Source organism: Haliotis rufescens, unplaced genomic scaffold, assembly GCF_023055435.1.
Source record: "Haliotis rufescens isolate VD_foot unplaced genomic scaffold, xgHalRufe1.0.p SCAF_16, whole genome shotgun sequence".
Taxonomy (NCBI): domain Eukaryota; kingdom Metazoa; phylum Mollusca; class Gastropoda; order Lepetellida; family Haliotidae; genus Haliotis; species Haliotis rufescens.
Window position 1 is genome coordinate 26,375,241 of NW_025963846.1, and position 18,636 is coordinate 26,393,876.

Genomic DNA, 18,636 nt, shown 5'->3' on the forward strand with positions numbered 1-18,636 from the left:
CACTGTAGACATATTGTAACTGTAAACATATTGTCACTGCGGGCATATCATCACTGTAGACATATCATTACTGAAGGCATATTGTCACTGAGGAAAAGTTCATTACAGAGGCAGAAGTCAGCAATAGCGTAATGAATAACACATATCGACGTCATTCAACTCAAACAAAACACAACCATCTGGTCTTCTGGCGTGAATGTAATTTAACTCGTGTATAGAATTATAATTAATAATTAATGGCTATAAAAGCTAGAACAGTTCCGTGACTTAAATTAGAAAATGAGACCACGTGTCTAGCAATATCAGTATATTTCTTCCCTTTACAATAATGATGGTGGGGTGGAGGGGTGGGGGGGTGGGGGGGGGGGGGGGGGGGGGTGCTGCTGGCATGCAATGTAGAACAATAAACAAAATGATTGTGAGCAGTATTGATTTTAAGGAGCTTGTTATTAATTAGACATTGAATTCCTCTACTGATCGAGTTCCGTGATTACACCCCTGTACTGTCTCCAAACAAAGACCACAATTAACGCAGTATTGTTGTCTGAATGCCTCTCATAATTGCACTGAATTCCTGGCCTGAAAGCGGCTCATTTGACGATGTACCGAGTTTGACCGAGAAGCTCTCCGAGTTCCGCAGTAGCCTCAAACCTAATGAACCTCTCGTCAGCTCACAACACAGTCGTTGATCAACCTTTGAACCGCGGCTATCAAGACCACAATCAAAAGGACGGGGAACGACCACTGTTTTCGTCCATCTTCTATAAAATAACCACGTGACTAACACGTTTATAGTCAAAGTATCCCGCGGCTCTTCAAGCTGGGCGTCTATCCTGAAGAGCGCCGTATAACGAGGTGTACGTTTAATGTCGGGCAGTCGTGTACCTGTGAACATAAATATTGTGCTGTGCTGCTACAGTAACAGTCCATGTGCGATCCATCTGACTAGCAGATCCTTTACGCCAGACACAGACCGGAATTCCAACAGAAATGGTGCCCCGATAAGGTTGTAATTATACTGTGTGTACAGCGAAAGTGTCACTGGCAGACGACAATGGTGTAAAACGAAGCTCCACGTCGTTGACAACTATTTTTGTGTATGTGGAACACGTTTATCTTGCCAGTGTCAGTCAAGGCAGGTTTACCACGCTAACGAAGGACCTTTCATCGCAGCTGACGAGCAGACGACACTTTGTTTTCGTCATTCGGAGCAGACGGCAAGCTCAGCGTGGGATCAAAGTAAATAGAGCGGGGCTACAAAACTCGTTTTTTCAGTAGTCATCGTCGAGGACGTTACCAGTGAACATTTTGGACACGAGAAGTTTCCAGTTGACATCTCGTCACGCGATTAGGATACAGGTTCTCCATTTCCACCGTCTCTCATGGTTGTCACAAGTGCGTTCCTGTTTACAATCCTTCTCGAGACAGTCACGGTGAGTAACCACTGTTTTTTTATTAATCTCCTAATGCTCACGTTGAATCAATAGTCGATCAATGCCATTAGTTGTTTTGTTGCCCCCTTTGGATAGAAATGATACGACGTAACAGCATGCGTTTTTTGGGAAACTGTTTATGGTGCCCATTCTAACCAGGCCTCAATTGACACTGTCGTAAATAGTTTGTGCAGTCACAATATCACGTTTTTTCTCCTTACGCTTTGTCCATGGTATGTGATATATTAGTATGTTGACCGAGTTAGTGGTGCACAACGGGATATTGTTGGTTATTCTGTTCAGTGACAAATTTATTGTAGGTGGGGTGAATGGGGCTTAATTAATATCAGCTTAAAGATTATAGCACGTATATATATATATATATATATATATATATATATATATATATATATATATATATACCGACATGCATGTGTTGTGGCTGTTTGTACTAGTCCTGATTATCGTGATAGCCCATTGAGATACCTTCCCGCTTGACATGGATACCCCACTCGTGCACAGTATACTGACTCCGTGCCGACCAGGCTTTGTTTTATGTCCTTAATGCCGAGCGCCAGGCAGGGTAATATGAAAAAAACATCTTATGACTCACCCAGGGGATCTAACCACCGACCCCCCACTCTCCACACGTACTCCAGCTGGGAGCAGTATTCTATAGTTACGTCCGTGGCCCGTTATCCGATTCATGTTTGTTTGTTGTTTAACGCCGAACTCAGCAATATTCCAGCTATAGGACGGTTGTCTGTAAATAATTGAGTCTGAACGAGACAATCCAGTGATTGATATCATGAGCATCGATCCACGCAATTGGGATCAATCACTTGCATCAACCAAGTCAGCGAGCCTGACCACCCGATCCCGTTTGTCGTCTCTTACGACAAGCATGGTCACCTTTTACGGCATCATCAACATATTTAATGTCGGTCGGGGGAAGTGACATCTTATGTCTAAGCCACGGTTTCAGATGAGTCATTCAAAATGTGCAAGATGTTTTTTTGAAATATGGTAATCATATAGAAGATATATCCTATCAAAAGTTGACAAATCTCGAAAATATCGTAATGCCATTTGTCTCTATAAAAAAGCCAGAGTCTGCTTTAACAGGCTTGTATAGAGAAATAGGTACTGCCGTGTGACGATTAGTTAATATTATCATAATCACAGTCTCATTATCTCAGCGACAGGTATACAGAAGGTTTGTTATCTACCCTCATCCTGATACTCCGTCATCATCGTCATCCCCGGGACATGTTACGATGTCGTCAAAATCTGACATCGCCATCATGCACCGAAAAATATAATCCTCATCATAATAATGTGAAACGGCACATAATTATTGTCATGTTATCACAATCTAATATCATCAGCATGTCTTTGAAATAATAATAATGATGATGATGATGATATCATCAGCATGTCATTGAAATAATGATGATGATGATGATGATGATGATGATGATTTTGATCCGAAACGGCATATAATAACTGTCACGTCATCAGTAGATATAGTACGTGAGTATGGTTTTCCGCCACTTTTAGCAATATTCCAGCACTGTCACAACGGGGTACACCAGAATTGGGCTTCACGCATTGTACCCATTTTTAGATTCGAACCGGGTCTTCGGCGTGATGAGAGAGCGTTAACCACTAGTCTACCCCTCTGTCCAGTGTATCAAAACGTCATCAAACGTTTAATCAAAATCTATTCAATTAACATGGACAAAAGAACCGGTAAACGCGTACGTGGCGTTCAGCACATAGGCACGCATGGCTATCTACCACATACACATGCATAATGCACTAAGGCCATTAAGACCAGCTCAAGCTTTGATTGTCACCTTTTAGAATATATTACGAAACATGGTAACACCACGACCATCGAAATGTCGGAGTTGCTAGGATCTGGAGGGTAATAAACGGTTAGTGAGTCGAACAGGACACGTGGTCACGTGATATATTTTCTCACTTGTATCTGTACAAACCTCTCATACTAGTGCAGCGATTTATATCTTATCGTATGTTGACATTAGTCCGTAATAAATCTTGTAGGTCGTTGTCGTGTAGTATTTCTACATAGGAAATTGATAACAGTAGATTGTAAATACAGGTATGTCTGAAATGTTTGAAGCATGTTGTAAATCTTCTCTTAAAACCACCACTTTGACCGACCTATAGGGGGAGAATTCTCATGAACATGTCTACCAAGTCAGCAGACCACCCGATCCCGTTAGTCGCCTCTTTCGACAAGCATAGTCGCCTTTTATGGTAAGCGTGGGTTGCTGAAGACCTATTCTACCCGGGATCTTCACGGGTCAGTTGTATACGTTGACAACGGGTATACAACGATTCAATCTGACGAACACTACTATGAGCTGATCCCAATGTGGTGATTGGTCCTCAGTCGTGCTTGACCTACCAACCGATTAAAAGGAGGGTGGAGTAGGGGGGTGGGGGTGGGGTTGAGTGGCTTCAAGGAGTGACCTGAATAGTTACGAGTGACCTGAATAGTTACGAGTGACCTGAATTGTTACGTGTGACCTGAATACTTACGTGTGTACCAACCCCCTCTTCACGTGGGGATCCCGCGTTAGAATTGGTGTCCATTATCTAATTTATATGCTTGTCGTAAGTGGATTGGTTGGTCAGACTGGTTATCGCACTCCAACAGAGTGGGGCGTTTCTCATATTATCAATCATTGGATTGTCTGGACTCAATTAATTACAAGCGTCGCACCGCCTTTAGTGTTGCCAGAATATTGCGGCGTTACAACTCACATGTCATCATTAAACGACGGCGTGGAGCGGAGCTCATAACATTAACCACTAGTTCACTGGATCTAGCGGTGATACAATTGGGATATTGCTGACACAACGGCGTACAACGCACTACATGGGACATGTGTATAATATATGCTTACTGATTATACATGATGCGAGCACTGATACTTCCTATAATTGGAGTACTGTTGGTTTTGCGAACTCGTCGGCATGTGTGACGCTCAGAAATGAAGGTACGTTAAATGGTAATGGGTATAGCAATATGCAGCAGCCAGATCATTTGTTAAATGCACACGTGTTCACAACGAGCCATGTCTCGTAGTTATAGCAATTTCAAATTAAACGAATTCAAGTCATACGTCATAACTTAATGAAGTGCAAGTCACGTGTCCCATTGTCATGCCAACTGTAGGCGTGATCCATCAGTCCACCAGTTGTTTTTGACGAGCCTGTGCAAGTCTTCTTTCACCAGAGTGAACGCGGAAACTTTCTTCCTATTCGATACAGCGGATGAGCCTATACAAAATGGTAACAGACACGTTGTGTGTGTGCATGTGTGTTCGCCAGTAGCCTTACGTCAAATATGTTTCCGCGATTGAAAGGTGTAGAAATAGATCCCACGCACGGGTCGTACAGTACAGTTGAGCGTTTCTGTCGGATAACATTACGAACAAGCATATTGTCCCTTTAGAATTCCTGCTCTACAGTACCGTGCGATATCTGATACACTGACACGCTACATTACTACAAAAACTATTTTGATTTAATTTACTAAATTTATCATGCTATTAGAAACAAACCAATTCTTGATTATGATAATTCCCCGAAATATGGCTATGTACACGGTATATATCAATAGAAATAATTATGTAAAGGAAAAGAGCTGAAAGGGATGAATTTTGGCTGCTAGAGCTGACAAGATAGAATGGTGATTGTGTTTTAAATACTATTAAATAAATAATGCTCAGGAGTCTGAAATAGACACTACATTTAACCCGGAACAGTGCAAAGATATTTCGTCAAATTAAGGGCATACGGGTGTATGTTAAACAGACAGAGCTCCCGATAAGCTTTTGGTGTTGTTGGTATTTTACCCATGCGATTAAAAATCATTGGGTATCAGTAATTCTATCTTGGTATTCAAATTTCTGTTACCAACTAGTTTTTACACATGTGGGTATTTAAGTTAAATATTTAAAAACACTATCCATCTAGGCCCTGCAAACTGGTTTCGTGTGGGTTCGAAAGCTTTATAGGACTAAAAAATACCACGATACTTCCACAAGAAAGTGTGATGGCAAATGATCATGATGTAACTGTCATCGTGGAGTTCGGCAAGGTTGACGGAATGCCCGTTGATAATTTCATAATAAGTTGCTGATTTGCTCATCGAATACGCAGGGTTACTTCACAGTATTTTGATGATACGCACAAGTTTTATTTTTGTAGCGTATCTGTAATGTTCGTTGTGTATTTGATACGCTTGGATTTTATTTTATTGCGTATTTCTGATGCGTATTTTACGCAGATACGCAGCTTATCTGGAGCTCTGACAGATCAATCGGACAGATGGAAATTCGGAAAGAATGTCATGTCATTCTTTTCGGGCGTAAATTCACACATTTATCTCCTACTCTTCACAACATATTGACATTCGTCAGTATTTGGAGTAGAAAAAATCATATCCTTGTGGTAATTTAATACAACATATATTTACCAGGATATGAACAAATAATATGCCATATATAAGTAATTCCCGTTAAACCTTTAATCTTGTACCTTAAATAACTTCGTCTAATACGTGACATTGTGTTGTTTCCCGGCCACCTGAATCGCACGGGTCTCATATCCCAATTGCGTGGATCGACGTCCATGTTATCAATCACTTGATTGTCTGGTCCGGACTCGATCTTTTACAGACCGTCGTCATATAGCTGGAATATTGCTGAGTGCGGCGTTAAACAACAACAAACTATTCCACGTTCTTAGATATACGGAAATCACAGGCTTACCGCAAATATCTTCAGACTGGTGACTTAGAGATAGGTTAGTCCCAACACAGTATTTTAGTTTTGTTGTTTTTTTGTTTTACGCCGCACTCGGCAGCATTCCAGCTATATGACGGCGGTCTGTTAATAATCGAGTCTGGACCAGACAATCATGTGCCCGATGGACACCATTGGCATCGATCCACGCAGTTGGGATTCACCCAGTCACCGAGCCTGACAACCCAATCCATTTAGTTTCCTCACGAAATAAAGATTACGACAAGCATAGGTTGCTGGGGACTTGCATGCTTGCCCGGAATCAACACAGGAAGTTTCCTCTTGCGATATGATAGGTTGTTGGACGTAATCCACACAGGATTGGTCTGAGAAAGGGACCTATATTATGTATGTTACTATTTCCAGATGCATATATGTTATTGTAATTGTCATAACATTACCAAAACTTGTCAGAAAAATGATGATCGTTTCAGGTTATTTTATTGCCTAAATCTGGGCTGAATTCGTGAATAATGTTTGGCGCCGCAGTGAGCTTTTTCCCCTGCCGTATATCACTTCTGCCTGAACAATGTGGGCCTGAACCACACACATGAGTAAATTGATGATCAAAGTTCACTCCGTCTGGGCGACCCGTGAAGATCCGGGGTAGAATAGGTCTTCAGAATCCCATGCTTGTCGTAAAAGGCGACTAGCAGGTTCGGGTGGTCAGGTTGACTTGGTTGATGCATGTCATCATATCCCAGTTGGGTGGATTGATGTTCATGATGTCAATCACTGGACTGTCTGGTCCAGACTGGATTATTTACAGACCGCCGTCATATAGCTGGAATATTGCTGAGTTCGGCGTTAAACAACAAACAAACAAACACTCTGTCTGGGCACGGGTTCGAGCAACCACGGAACCTTATCAACCGATGTTTCTTTTGTCGCCTCTTACGAAAAGCAGAAGGCAACACCAAATCTCCATTCCCGGGGTTTTCAAGAATAGAAGTAGAATAAGTTATGAATCAAATATATCGTATATAATATATAAAGTAGGACAAAGTTGTCAGGTATTCATAACATCTTGATCACATGAGATTGATCACGAGTGTCACGCGTTATGTATCGAGTTTCAGGTTGAAGTGTAGGCCTGTATCATATGTTTGTGCTTCTTCAGTGCTTCGTATTGACCGTTCTATACAACAGATGCTATTTAAAGTATTGTACATGCAACGAACACTTGAATGTCAAATTTATGGATTCTTTGCATTGCAAGGGGCGATGCGGTAGCCAACTGGTTAAAGCTTTCGGTCGTCACGCCGTCAGCTGGACGGCTAACATGGAAAGGAGAAACGGTTCAGAGGATTCACAGGACAGGATACTCCATCAACCGAACTCTGTACGCTTAACAAAAGGAGTTTAATTTAATCCGGTTGCTAGACTGCAGCTGCTGTTTCCGATATATATCAAAAAAATCCTGTTCGTTGATTATCTTTTTTATTGATTACAATGGGTTTTTTAAAGTTTGTTTGTGTGCTCGTTAAGGTTATTTGAAGCATCATTTTTGTATTTATTGTCATCATTTTAAAATAGAGACTCCAGTCTTCGTGTAACCTTGTGGCCATCCTCCGACAATTCATCAAAACATTATTTACATGGATTTAAGCATTTGAGTATTAGTTTTAAATGATTAAAATTAAGTTCAACATACATTACCATGCCACGAGGCGGTGGGGTAGCCTAGTAGTTAAAACGTTGGCTCGTCACGCTAAAGACCCGGGTTCGATTCCCCACATGGGTACAATGTGTGACGCCCGTTTCTGGTGTCCCTTGCCGTGATATTGCTGGAATATTGCTAAAGGCGGCGTAAAACTATTCTCATTTATTAACTTTGCATTGCATGTGTATGTTATGACCAAGTCCTCTGGAGGAACGTGGGGTTGTTGTACCAACCTTTCACTTTCGGTGGTATCATTAGCAATTTAGCCTGTGTAAATATTTCTAAACGATGCATGGAATAAACGAAGGGATGATCCTAAACCGTTCTGCAAGTGTATAGACCGCCTCCGTGGTCTGGGGGATAGAGCGTCTGCCCGGAAATCGGAAGGCCGGTGGTTCGATCCCCGGGCGCGTCATACGAAAGGATGGTACTTATTGTTTCCTTCGGATGATAAAACAAGGACTGTTCGGCTCAGAGTCTGTGTCTGAGTGGGATGTACATGTGAAAATGCGGTAAGGTGGACTAGCACTTTAAAACCGGCATTACTCGGGACTTAGTACAAGCACACGCCACACACACTCGCCCCGCCCCGATCCCGCACAATGAGACAAAACATTTCATAAGATCCCCGTTGAGAGGCCATTTTATTCAGTTCGATTTGTGACCTGTGTTAAAGTCCAACTGGGCGTGTGTGGTGTATAGCGTGGGCAGTCGATAATTGGATTTTCGTATGTGAGATGCTTTATCTTTGTGGTTGTCAAGGACTTCTCTGCGTCCACAAATACAAGAAGTTCAAATTCAATATAGTCGTATCTCGTTGAACGTCGTTGTTTATGTACTGATGAGAGCTCTCTGTCATTCCAATATCATGTTCTGTTTGAAAGTATTGGAATGTCGGAATATTTACTTTCTTCGTGTTGTAGAATTGATTCTATTCTCAGAGGGAAGTTGAACCGCTTATGTAATGTATTATTGCTCGAATAATCGGAAATCAAATAAGTCATGGCGCGCGTCGACAGCCAACGTTATCCAATGTGTTGCGTTATCATTTCACGAGCGCGTTAGCTTCTCTACGCAGAATGTTGTCAAACCTTTGAGAACGTTATCTGATGAACTTTGATTTTCCATTTCCGTTCCTTACAGCAAACCCTGTCTGAAATATTTCCTGGTCCGCTCTAAGCTACTCGTGGCTTTTCTCCTTTTCAATTATTAAGATATTATGAAAAAGAAAATGGGTTCAGCTGTTTGGTCTGAGAACAAATGGAAATGGTAGTGCTTTATGATTTCCACCACGTGTAAAAGCAACACTGATTACAGGTCGTTTTGTACGGTGTGACCATATGATGCCTCTCAAATGATAAGGGGAGGCAGAGTTGCGACCCTTGGGTACGCCAGAATCCTATGATTGTGGGTTCGAATCCCGGTTCGCCCCGATTATGTTTCTAGGTTTGTCAGCACCGTACCCGTGCTCGTGGGTTTCACCGAAGTGGTAAACGTCTGAGACCTGCATCACTTCGGGCTTTCCTCCCACATAAACTGACACGTCGTGATATAACGGGAATGGAATACTGTTGAAAGCGGCGTTCAACCCAACTCACTCACTCAACTGAAAACAAGTTATATCTGGAAATTTGAAACTGGTACAAGCATTTTTAATTTGTTTCGAATTTCGTTTCGTTTTCAATTCTAGCCACAGAGATTCAAAAGAAAGGAAACAAGCAGACTTTTTTACACTTAAAAACACTATATGACGTTAGTGTGTGAGAGGGTATGGTTTTTACGCCGCTGTTAATAATATTGGAGCAATGCCGCATTAAATTGTATGGTTTGGTCTTGACGCCGCAGTCCCCTATATTAATTCCAGCCACCTAACGTTGCTATGTACAGTCGAGTGGGTCAAACAGATTAGTGGTTGTGATATGAACAACGACGGGGGGTGGCGATGACGTGCAGTCGACAAGGACCTATCATTTGCTATTTTCACCTCTTACATGCATGTAGATTAGCGTCACATTAAAACTATGTGTCCGGTTTCCCGACCGACCGCCTCCGTGGTCTAGTGGTAGAGCGTCCGCCCGGAGAGCGGAAGGTCCGGGGTTCCATTCCCGGCCGCGTCATACCAAAACACGTCCGGACCAGTACAAGCAGCCACACACACATGTGCATGCACGTCGCTATATAAGTGCAATAATCTTGGTCGCGACGTTAAACCCCATTTTACCTCACCTTAATTTTGAACCCCCGACATTTTATCTTTTTCTCGAGCTACACCATAGCTTTTACAACATCAATATTCTTTTAAGTGTAGGGGCGGTCGGGTAGCCTAGTGGTTAAAGCGTTCGCTCGTCACGCCGAAGACCCGGGTTCGATTCCCGACAAGGGTACAATGTGTGAAGCCCATTTCTGGTGTCCCCCGCCGTGATGTTGCAGGAATATTGCAAAAAGCGGCGTAAAACCCATACTCACTCACTCTCTTAAGTGTAAGTTTATATATACCTTATTTCCCTAGCGCTCAAAGTTTGTTTACATTTTCTGTCAGTTTTATTCAGTTTCAATCTGTAGCAAACTTGTTCAGAACTATCGCCCCCAAGTGCTACAGTCTGTGAGGCCTACCATCGTTGTCATCGGCTGAAGTTAGTGGTCTGGGCCTGCGGTCAAGCGTGATTTAGGAGCCTGTTTTATAACCACGCAGTATTGTCTAGTTAATTCTCTAGCGTACATTTGTCGCGCTTCACCATAGTCATTTAAAGAAACAAAACGACCCACGCTTTTTTAATGTACTGAAATAGGAAGCAGACATATTTTATTTGTGTGTGACCAACTCTACACGGGCGTCTAGCATTACCGTAAAAGTAGGAAATTTGTAACACCTTCAGTGCGTTCATGACTGATATAAAGATCCGGTAAACACGTCAAACTAACGCAAATATGTTTTATCCACTAATAAATATTAAAAGGAAGAATGATTCAGAAAGAATATCAAGCAAATTACTGAATGCTAATATTTTTAAAAACGAATAATTGAATAGACATTTACATGCAGTATTTTTGGTGGTTTCTAAGGACGAAAAAAACATGCAATTTCTAATCATACACTGCTGTGTAAGTTAATCAGCCGTCGCTGCTAACGATGATGTATATTAATATGTTGCTCAATTTATCATGGTGCCGTGATTAAAGAAGAGGAAGTAATCATGACCTAATTAGCCACGTGATGACCTAATTAGCCACGTGATGACCTAATTGCTTTGATGAATGTGGTGTTATCGTGAGTCATATGGAATAAGACCGAATTAATTATTCATTTCTGTCCACGACAGGGAGTTCTGATTTATTATTACGATACTAATGCGTTTATGAGTATTTTTATCGGGGTTAATAATTTACACCCACTTAGGAGGTAGTTTCATACTTATCACGAACGCAAGCAGAAAGTTGCAGATGCGGATGGAGGTGATTCGCGACCAGGACAATGGAATAATAGAAACAGGATGCTTGGATCATGCTGTGCTATATAAAATGATTCATCTGGCTACCAATGTGAATCCGCCAAACATGTTCACTTCCATGTAGATGCGTTAAGCCATTTGTTATTATTTATGGTAAGGAGTTATGCCGAATTTGTGTCGAATGTTTGTTAGTGCGTTTACATATGAAATACAGATAATGATATGGTGCTATGCTTGTTTTTACTTTATATCACATTCGAAAATCCCGCTAGTCCGCCAGCCCGGGACTACTAAATTGTGCTGAGGGCAAATAAAAATAAAATTATGGTAGTCCTCATTGACTAGAAGCATTTGAGGTCTATAATTCTGAATCAGTTCTGAATGCCTCAATTTTGCTACAGATTGGAACTAAAAAACTACTGACAGAAAATGTAATCATAGTTAACATTTTTGTTTCGTTCAATCAGGACGATCCATAAACGTTGAGAATTAGTGAAATAAAGTACAGTAAACTACGGTTATAACGAACTAAAAGAGACCACTATTATTAGTTCGTTATAACCGTAGTTCGTTATAAGCACATATACACCGTAAATACAGCAAATCGACGGGACCCCAAAACAGTTCATTATATCTGTTAGTTCGGTATAAACGTGTTCATTATAAACGTAGTTTACCGTATACACTTACACTTAAAAGAGTGAGTGAGTGAGTATGGTTTTACGCCGCTTTTAGCAATATTCCAGCAATATCACGGCGGGGGGACACCAGAAATGGGCTTCACACATTGTACCCATGTTGGGAATCGAACCCGGGTCGTCGGCGTGACGAGCGAACGCTTTAACCACTAGGCTACCCGACCGCCCCTACACGTTAAAAGAAGTTTTAAGGCTATTTAAAAGCTGTGGTGTAGCTCGAGAAAAAAAAGTTTAATGTAAGGGCTTCCAAATTAAGGGCGGTCTGGAAACGACACATATTTTTGTGGGGCGCTAATTTACATCCTCGTTGAAAAAGCATTGAGGGCTATTATTCCGAACCAGTTCTGAATGCCTCAATTTTGCTACAAATTGGAACTAAATAAAACTATACAAGTCTCGTTTAAGCAGGTCCAGCTACATACTCCGAGGTCTAGTGAAATACAGTTTACACCGGTCCACTAGACGAGGATTAAAAACGAATTTCGAAAGCTTCTGAAAAAAGACATTCAAAAGATTTTCCCCTTCCTTTTGAAAACGTTCATTTGTGGGTTGCTGGGCCGCTGGTTTATCGTGAGTTCAGTATTCCAGGTATATGACGACAGCAAGTTATAAGGCTGAAAAGGGGGTGTTGCTCTGGCATCACCGTGTCTCTTCATGCGCGTCAATCATTCTTTTGCGAAAATAAATTTTAAAAATTCAAATCTCCCGCTTCATTTAAAGTGTGCTATACTTTACAACTGACATTGCGAGTTCAAGGTGCGCCCGATTGTTTTTGGTGATATTCTTGGTGGGCTGATCATAAAAAGTTTTTTTTAAAAAGCCTACCTCGCTCCTCGCTTACAGCTTTCTTATCCTGATGGAAAGTGTTTTGTCGCTTTTAATTAGTCTAACAAACATGTGCTCGATATGTTATTTTCTTTATGCAGCCTTATCGAGTCCAGGACAGATTAGCCAGCGTTCCACTGGTATAATGAGTTGAGGGATTCGTGTTGGTCCTCAGGGTTACCTTGTTAAGAGAGCCATGTTGACCCGTGGGTTTGTGAGTTAAGGGGGAGTCGTGTTCACCCAAGGGGTTAATGAGTCGATGGAGTCGTGATCCATTGAGTTAATGAGTTAAAGGTGTGGTGATCCACGTGGTTAAAGAGTTAAAGGAGTTGTGATCCACGTGGTTAATGGGTTAAAGGAGTGGTGATCCACGGGGTTAATGAGTTAAAGGAGTTGTGATCCGCGTGGTTAAAGAGTTAAAGGAGTGGTGATCCATGTGGTTAAAGGAGTGGTGATCCACGTGGTTAAAGAGTTAAAAGAGGGGTGATCCACGTGGTTAAAGAGTTAAAGGAGTGGTGATCCACGGGGTTAAAGAGTTAAAGGAACGGTGATCCACGTGGTTGATGAGTTAAAGGAGTGGTGATCCACGTGGTTAATGAGTTAAAGGAGTGGTGATCCACGGGGTAATGAGTTAAAAGAGTGGTGATCCACTGGGTTAATAAGTGAAGGGAGTATCGTTGATCATGGGGGTTAATAAGTAAAGGTAGTGGGCTATGGGTGGTGATCCATGTGGTTAAAGAGTTAAAGGTGTGGTGATCCACGGGGTTAAAGAGTTAAAGGAGTGGTGATCCAAATGGTTAAAGAGTTAAAGGAGTGGTGATCCACGGGGTTAAAGAGTTAAAGGACTGGTGATCCACGTTGTTAAAGGAGTGGTGATCCACGTGGTTAAAGGAGTGGTGATCCACGTGGTTACTGAGTTAAAGGAGTGGTGATCCACGGGGTTTAAGGAGTCGCGGTGATAAGATAGTTTAGTGGACCGGATCCAGTTGTAAAACAAAATAACATAAAATACGTGTAGCAACATATCCGCTATGCACTTTTCGAGCCACGTTCCCGTTGTTACGGAGCGGCCGGGATAGATACATGTTACACAAACAGTACATCTCGCTCATTAGAAGCGACGCGAGTCTTACTCAATTATTCATATGACCCTTCTGTGATCCTTGATGAAGTCAGTCTGATGTCAGTTTCACCTTGCGCTAGATAGACAGTTCCGTCTCGTTTGCGAGTGCAGCATACGTCAAACAACTGCCTTGCAGTATGTGAGCTGTGTTTATTGATCCCGAATTTACCACTAAAAAACATTGTATACTGCAGTGTGTTGGAAGATTTCAAATTTCCTCAAACCATTGTTACACTAGAAGCAGCGCTTAATCAATAATCCTTGAATGTGGTGCTTTCGCTTTATTTGACACAGAATAGTTGTGTCGCTTTTAAAGTTGCAATTGAGTAGTAGTTATAGCAGTACAGTTTACAGAGCGGCAAGGGCGATTTAATGCTTCTGGGGGCGGCTGATGTGGTGACTTGGCAAGAGTTGGGTGCTCTTGGTACAACCTTGTTCTTTGGCCCTTTTCCGACCGAGTTTGTGAAAGATACGGAAGCCTTTTAGGGCCATTTGTTTTTTTTATTTTTTTCGATACTATCTTGAAATTTCAAGATACTAAGTTGAAATTTCAAGATTATTCACTTCAAACGTATTTTTACATCTTAGGATGTTAAAAACTTATTATCTTGAAATTTCAACTTAGTATCTTGAAATTTCAACTTAGTATCTTGAAATTTCAACTTAGTATCTTGAAATTTCAACTTCTCTATCTTGAAATTTCAACTCAGTATCTTGAAATTTCAAGATAGTATCTTAAAATTTCAACTTAATATCTTGAAATTTCAAGATAGTATCGAAAAAAATAAAAAACCAAATGGCCCTAAAAGGCTTCCGTAGAAAGACCCTTGACATTATTGATTTGCATTCAGATCACTAATTATATATACAAGAAGGGATATGATCCCCCGACAACAAAAACTGATGATTGTGTGAAGTTCGGGTCTAAAGATCTCGTTTCTCTTGGGACTCACTGGGGACATTTACACTTCAATATTATCGAGCGTGGTAAAAAACGTCTGTGTCGGCGCCAGGTAGCGTGTTAGTGTTATGACAAGCGAAAAGACCCGTGAAGATCCGTGGTGGAATAGGTCTTCAGCAACCCCTTGCCGTAAAAGGCGACTATGCTTGCCGTAAGAGGCGACTAATGGGATCGGGTGGTCAGGCTCGCTGACTTGGTTGATGCATGTCATCGATACCAATTGCGTGACTCGATGCTCATGATGTCAATCACTGGATTGTCTGGTCCGTACTCGATTATTTACAGACGGCCGTCCTATAGCTTGAATATTGCTGAGGGCGGCGTTAAACAACCAACCAACCAGCGAAGAAAGGACAGGAAAAGTATATTACGGTTATAACGAACTCGAAGGGACAACTAATTTTAGTACGTAATAACCGTACTTCGTTAGAAGCATATATACAACAAATGGTCAGGTCTAAAGAATAAGTTCGTTATATCGGTCTGTTCGGTATAAGCGTGTTCGTTATAAACGTTGTTCAACTGGTAATGCTTGCGAAATAGAATCGACTGGCTTCTTCATGGCCGAGGGGCGGTCGGGGTAGCCTAGTGGTTAAAGCGTTCGCTCGTCACGCCGAAGACCCGGGTTCGATTCCCGACATGGGTACAATGTGTGAAGCTCATTTCTGGTGTCCCCCGCCGTGATATTGCTGGAATATTGCTAAAAGCGGCGTAAAATCAAACTCACTCACTCACTCACTCACTATTCATGGCCGATGTTTCAGCGTACATTCTTAGTTGTCTGTAGTTATTTGTGTTGAAATATTAGTTATGGCAGGCTGTCTATCAGCTGGGATATATAACTGAATATTGCCGATTGTGGAGCAATTAAGCCATCATACAATTACTTACTCTGATCTTGAAGTCTGTTTTAAACGAACAAAAGTCAAACCGAAATTACGAAAGTTGTATATATATAATATCTATATATAATATGTTTTATTGCGTTGTTAGTTATACGGGTTACTAGTTCACAAGATCAGCTGATCCGACAATTTTGAAAGCGAAATTCGAACCTGAACTTAATCTTACTATGATAGAAATTAATAATTTATTTTGACCAAAAATACATTTCACACAAATGTCGATGGGTCAACAATAGAAATAATTTATATTAGAGCTTTCAATTTAAAAAATGAAATAATTTCATCAAGGTGTTATTCTGGCCCACAGCGTTCCGAACCAAGCGATAACTGTGGCTTCATAAGCAGCTGTGTGTAATTCGTCGCTGTGTACGTGTTGACCTGATAACTGTTGGTTTGACCTACATAAGTAAGGAACTATACTTGCCTAAACGCATGTTCGTATTCATAATTTAGGAGTAACACCGGGTTTTATTTCGAGTTTCTTCATATAATTATGTTAATCCATATTTTCATAAATTCATTTGTTGTGAGCCAATCTTTAGCGACATGTTACCGTTTTATGTAATATGTACACCAATTACGTTGCTCAGTGCGTGACCGACATCTGGAAGGTTATTCCGGGACAAGCCTAGGGCAAGTGACGGGAAGAGACGAACATGAACGACTACTTTATTCCGTAACCTCTCTACCAAATGTGCGCTGACCGCCGCTGTTTTGGGATGGGCTTGGTCCACTTCCATCATGTAAATAACACAATGCTGTTTATTAAGGTCATTGTGTTCAGGGCACGTAACACTTAAATAGGCTGCGATAGACACCTTGTCGCGTGTTGAGTGATGGATGGCCGCACTGCTTGCCTTGAATAAGTCATTGGCTTGCTTCTTAGGATGGGTCAAAGAGAACTTTTTGTTTACCTTTTCTCAAAACATGACCTTAACATTGACCGAGTTCAGGGACTATAAATAGTCAATTCAATCATCGGGAGTAATTTAAGTCAGTTGTGCTTAACGCCACTTTTAACAGTGTTCCTTTGATTTGTTTGTTTGCTGTTTAACGCCGAACTCAGCAATATATTCCAGCTATATGATGGCCGTCTGTAAATACCGGACAATCCAGTGATTGACATTATCAGCATCGATCCACGCAGTTGGGATACGATGACATACATCAACTCGATCGCGTTAGTCGCCCCTTACGTCAAGCATGGGTTGCTGAAGACCTATTTTACCCCGGATCTTCACGGGGGTGTTGTTGGGACAGTGCTGATTTTAACTCCGCGGACCCTCAAAATATATTACCAATAGTTCCAAGGACTCACAACAAACATACTGACCCGGTCCAATCCCCGACTGAGCCTAGCGTCTATTCTAATGACAATACTGATCGAGTCATAATTGACGCCTCTGTACTCTGTGACAGGAGTGAGTGAGTGAGTGAGTTGGGTTTAGCGCCGCTTTTAACAGTATTCCAGTTATATCACGGCGTGTCAGCTTAATGTGGGAGGAAAGCCCGAAGTGATGAAGGTCTCAGACGTTTACCACTTTGGTGAAACCCACGAGCACGGCTATGGTGCTGACAAACCTAGAAACATAATCGGGGCGAACCGGGATTCGAACCCACAATCATAGGTTTCTGGCGTGCCCAAGGGACGCAACTCTTAACAGCGGGCCGCGGCGCCTTAAACGGCTTGGCCACCCGTGCCCCCCTGTGACACGATGTACAGTCTACGTTAGGTCGTAACGGAAATAAGCCTCGCTGTTTTAGACTTAATTTTAATTCTTCTAAAAACTTCAGCTGTTGTTTAACCAACACAGCATTGAAATTGGCCTCATCTTTTCAATACTTCTCGTCGTTCGTGTTTACTTTCTGCGCAGATTCTCACATCCGTGGCAGAGCACTCGATCGTTTCCCCGTCTCCCTTAATTGTCGCTATGTTATGAATGTGGCACATGTGTCTCGACAGGAACTTATTGCAAAACATGGAAAACAAAGACATCAACGCCTTGTCTATATTCCAGATACATTCCAAAAATCCATTTCTCTCGTGTGACGAGAAAATGGGGCGGTCGTGATGAAGCGACGTGTATGTGTTATAAATAAACCTATATGTTATGCCAGCTGTTAGGGATTACACAGGGATACGGTGTACATCTCGCCCACTGATGGCATCTGGATGCAGTTGCATACTACACTCATTTCTTGGTCCACCCACATTCGCTGCGCCGGCGTGGTTGGACTTAAGACTGCATCGTATTTTGCCGATACATTTCGTGACCACTGCCTCCTCCATAATACATGACCAGTCCCTGAATGTGTTACCATCGGGAGTCAGTTCAAAGTCCTCGTCTCCGTACACTTGTCAATGAAGGAAATATGTACAAGAAACGTTCTTGTCCTATATCCGACACGTGTTTTGTAGTCATGAAAGTGCCGTATTTTTGGCACAGTAATTATTGAGTGAGCCCGGATCTGCAGTTGCCCTATTTATTTTGTGGCGGCTAAATAGTCTATTGTTCTCGTGAGAGGCAACCGATCGGGTTGTCAGGATCGGTGACTTGGATTATAACGTGTCGTGGTACCCCGGCGGCGTTAATTGTTGCTCATATTATCAATCATTAGTCTGGTACCGACTCCATTATGAACAAGTCCCCGCAGTGTAGCTCTCTCTCTCTCTCTCTCTCTCTCTCTCTCTCTCTCTCTCTCTCGCTCTATCTCTCTCTCTCTCTCTCCCAGTC

At 41.9% G+C, this 18,636-nt stretch overlaps 1 protein-coding gene across 1 annotated transcript in view; it reads left to right on the top strand.

Moving 5' to 3' along the window:
- Nucleotides 1–662: 662 nt before the first annotated feature.
- LOC124115819 overlaps nt 663–18,636 on the top strand; it is a 33,520-nt gene continuing 15,546 nt past the window's right edge. Inside the window, exon 1 of the mRNA XM_046476960.2 lies at nt 663–1,433. Coding sequence (XP_046332916.1) covers nt 1,383–1,433 — 51 coding nt within the window. The 5' untranslated portion in view covers nt 663–1,382. The remainder of the gene's footprint in view (nt 1,434–18,636) is intronic.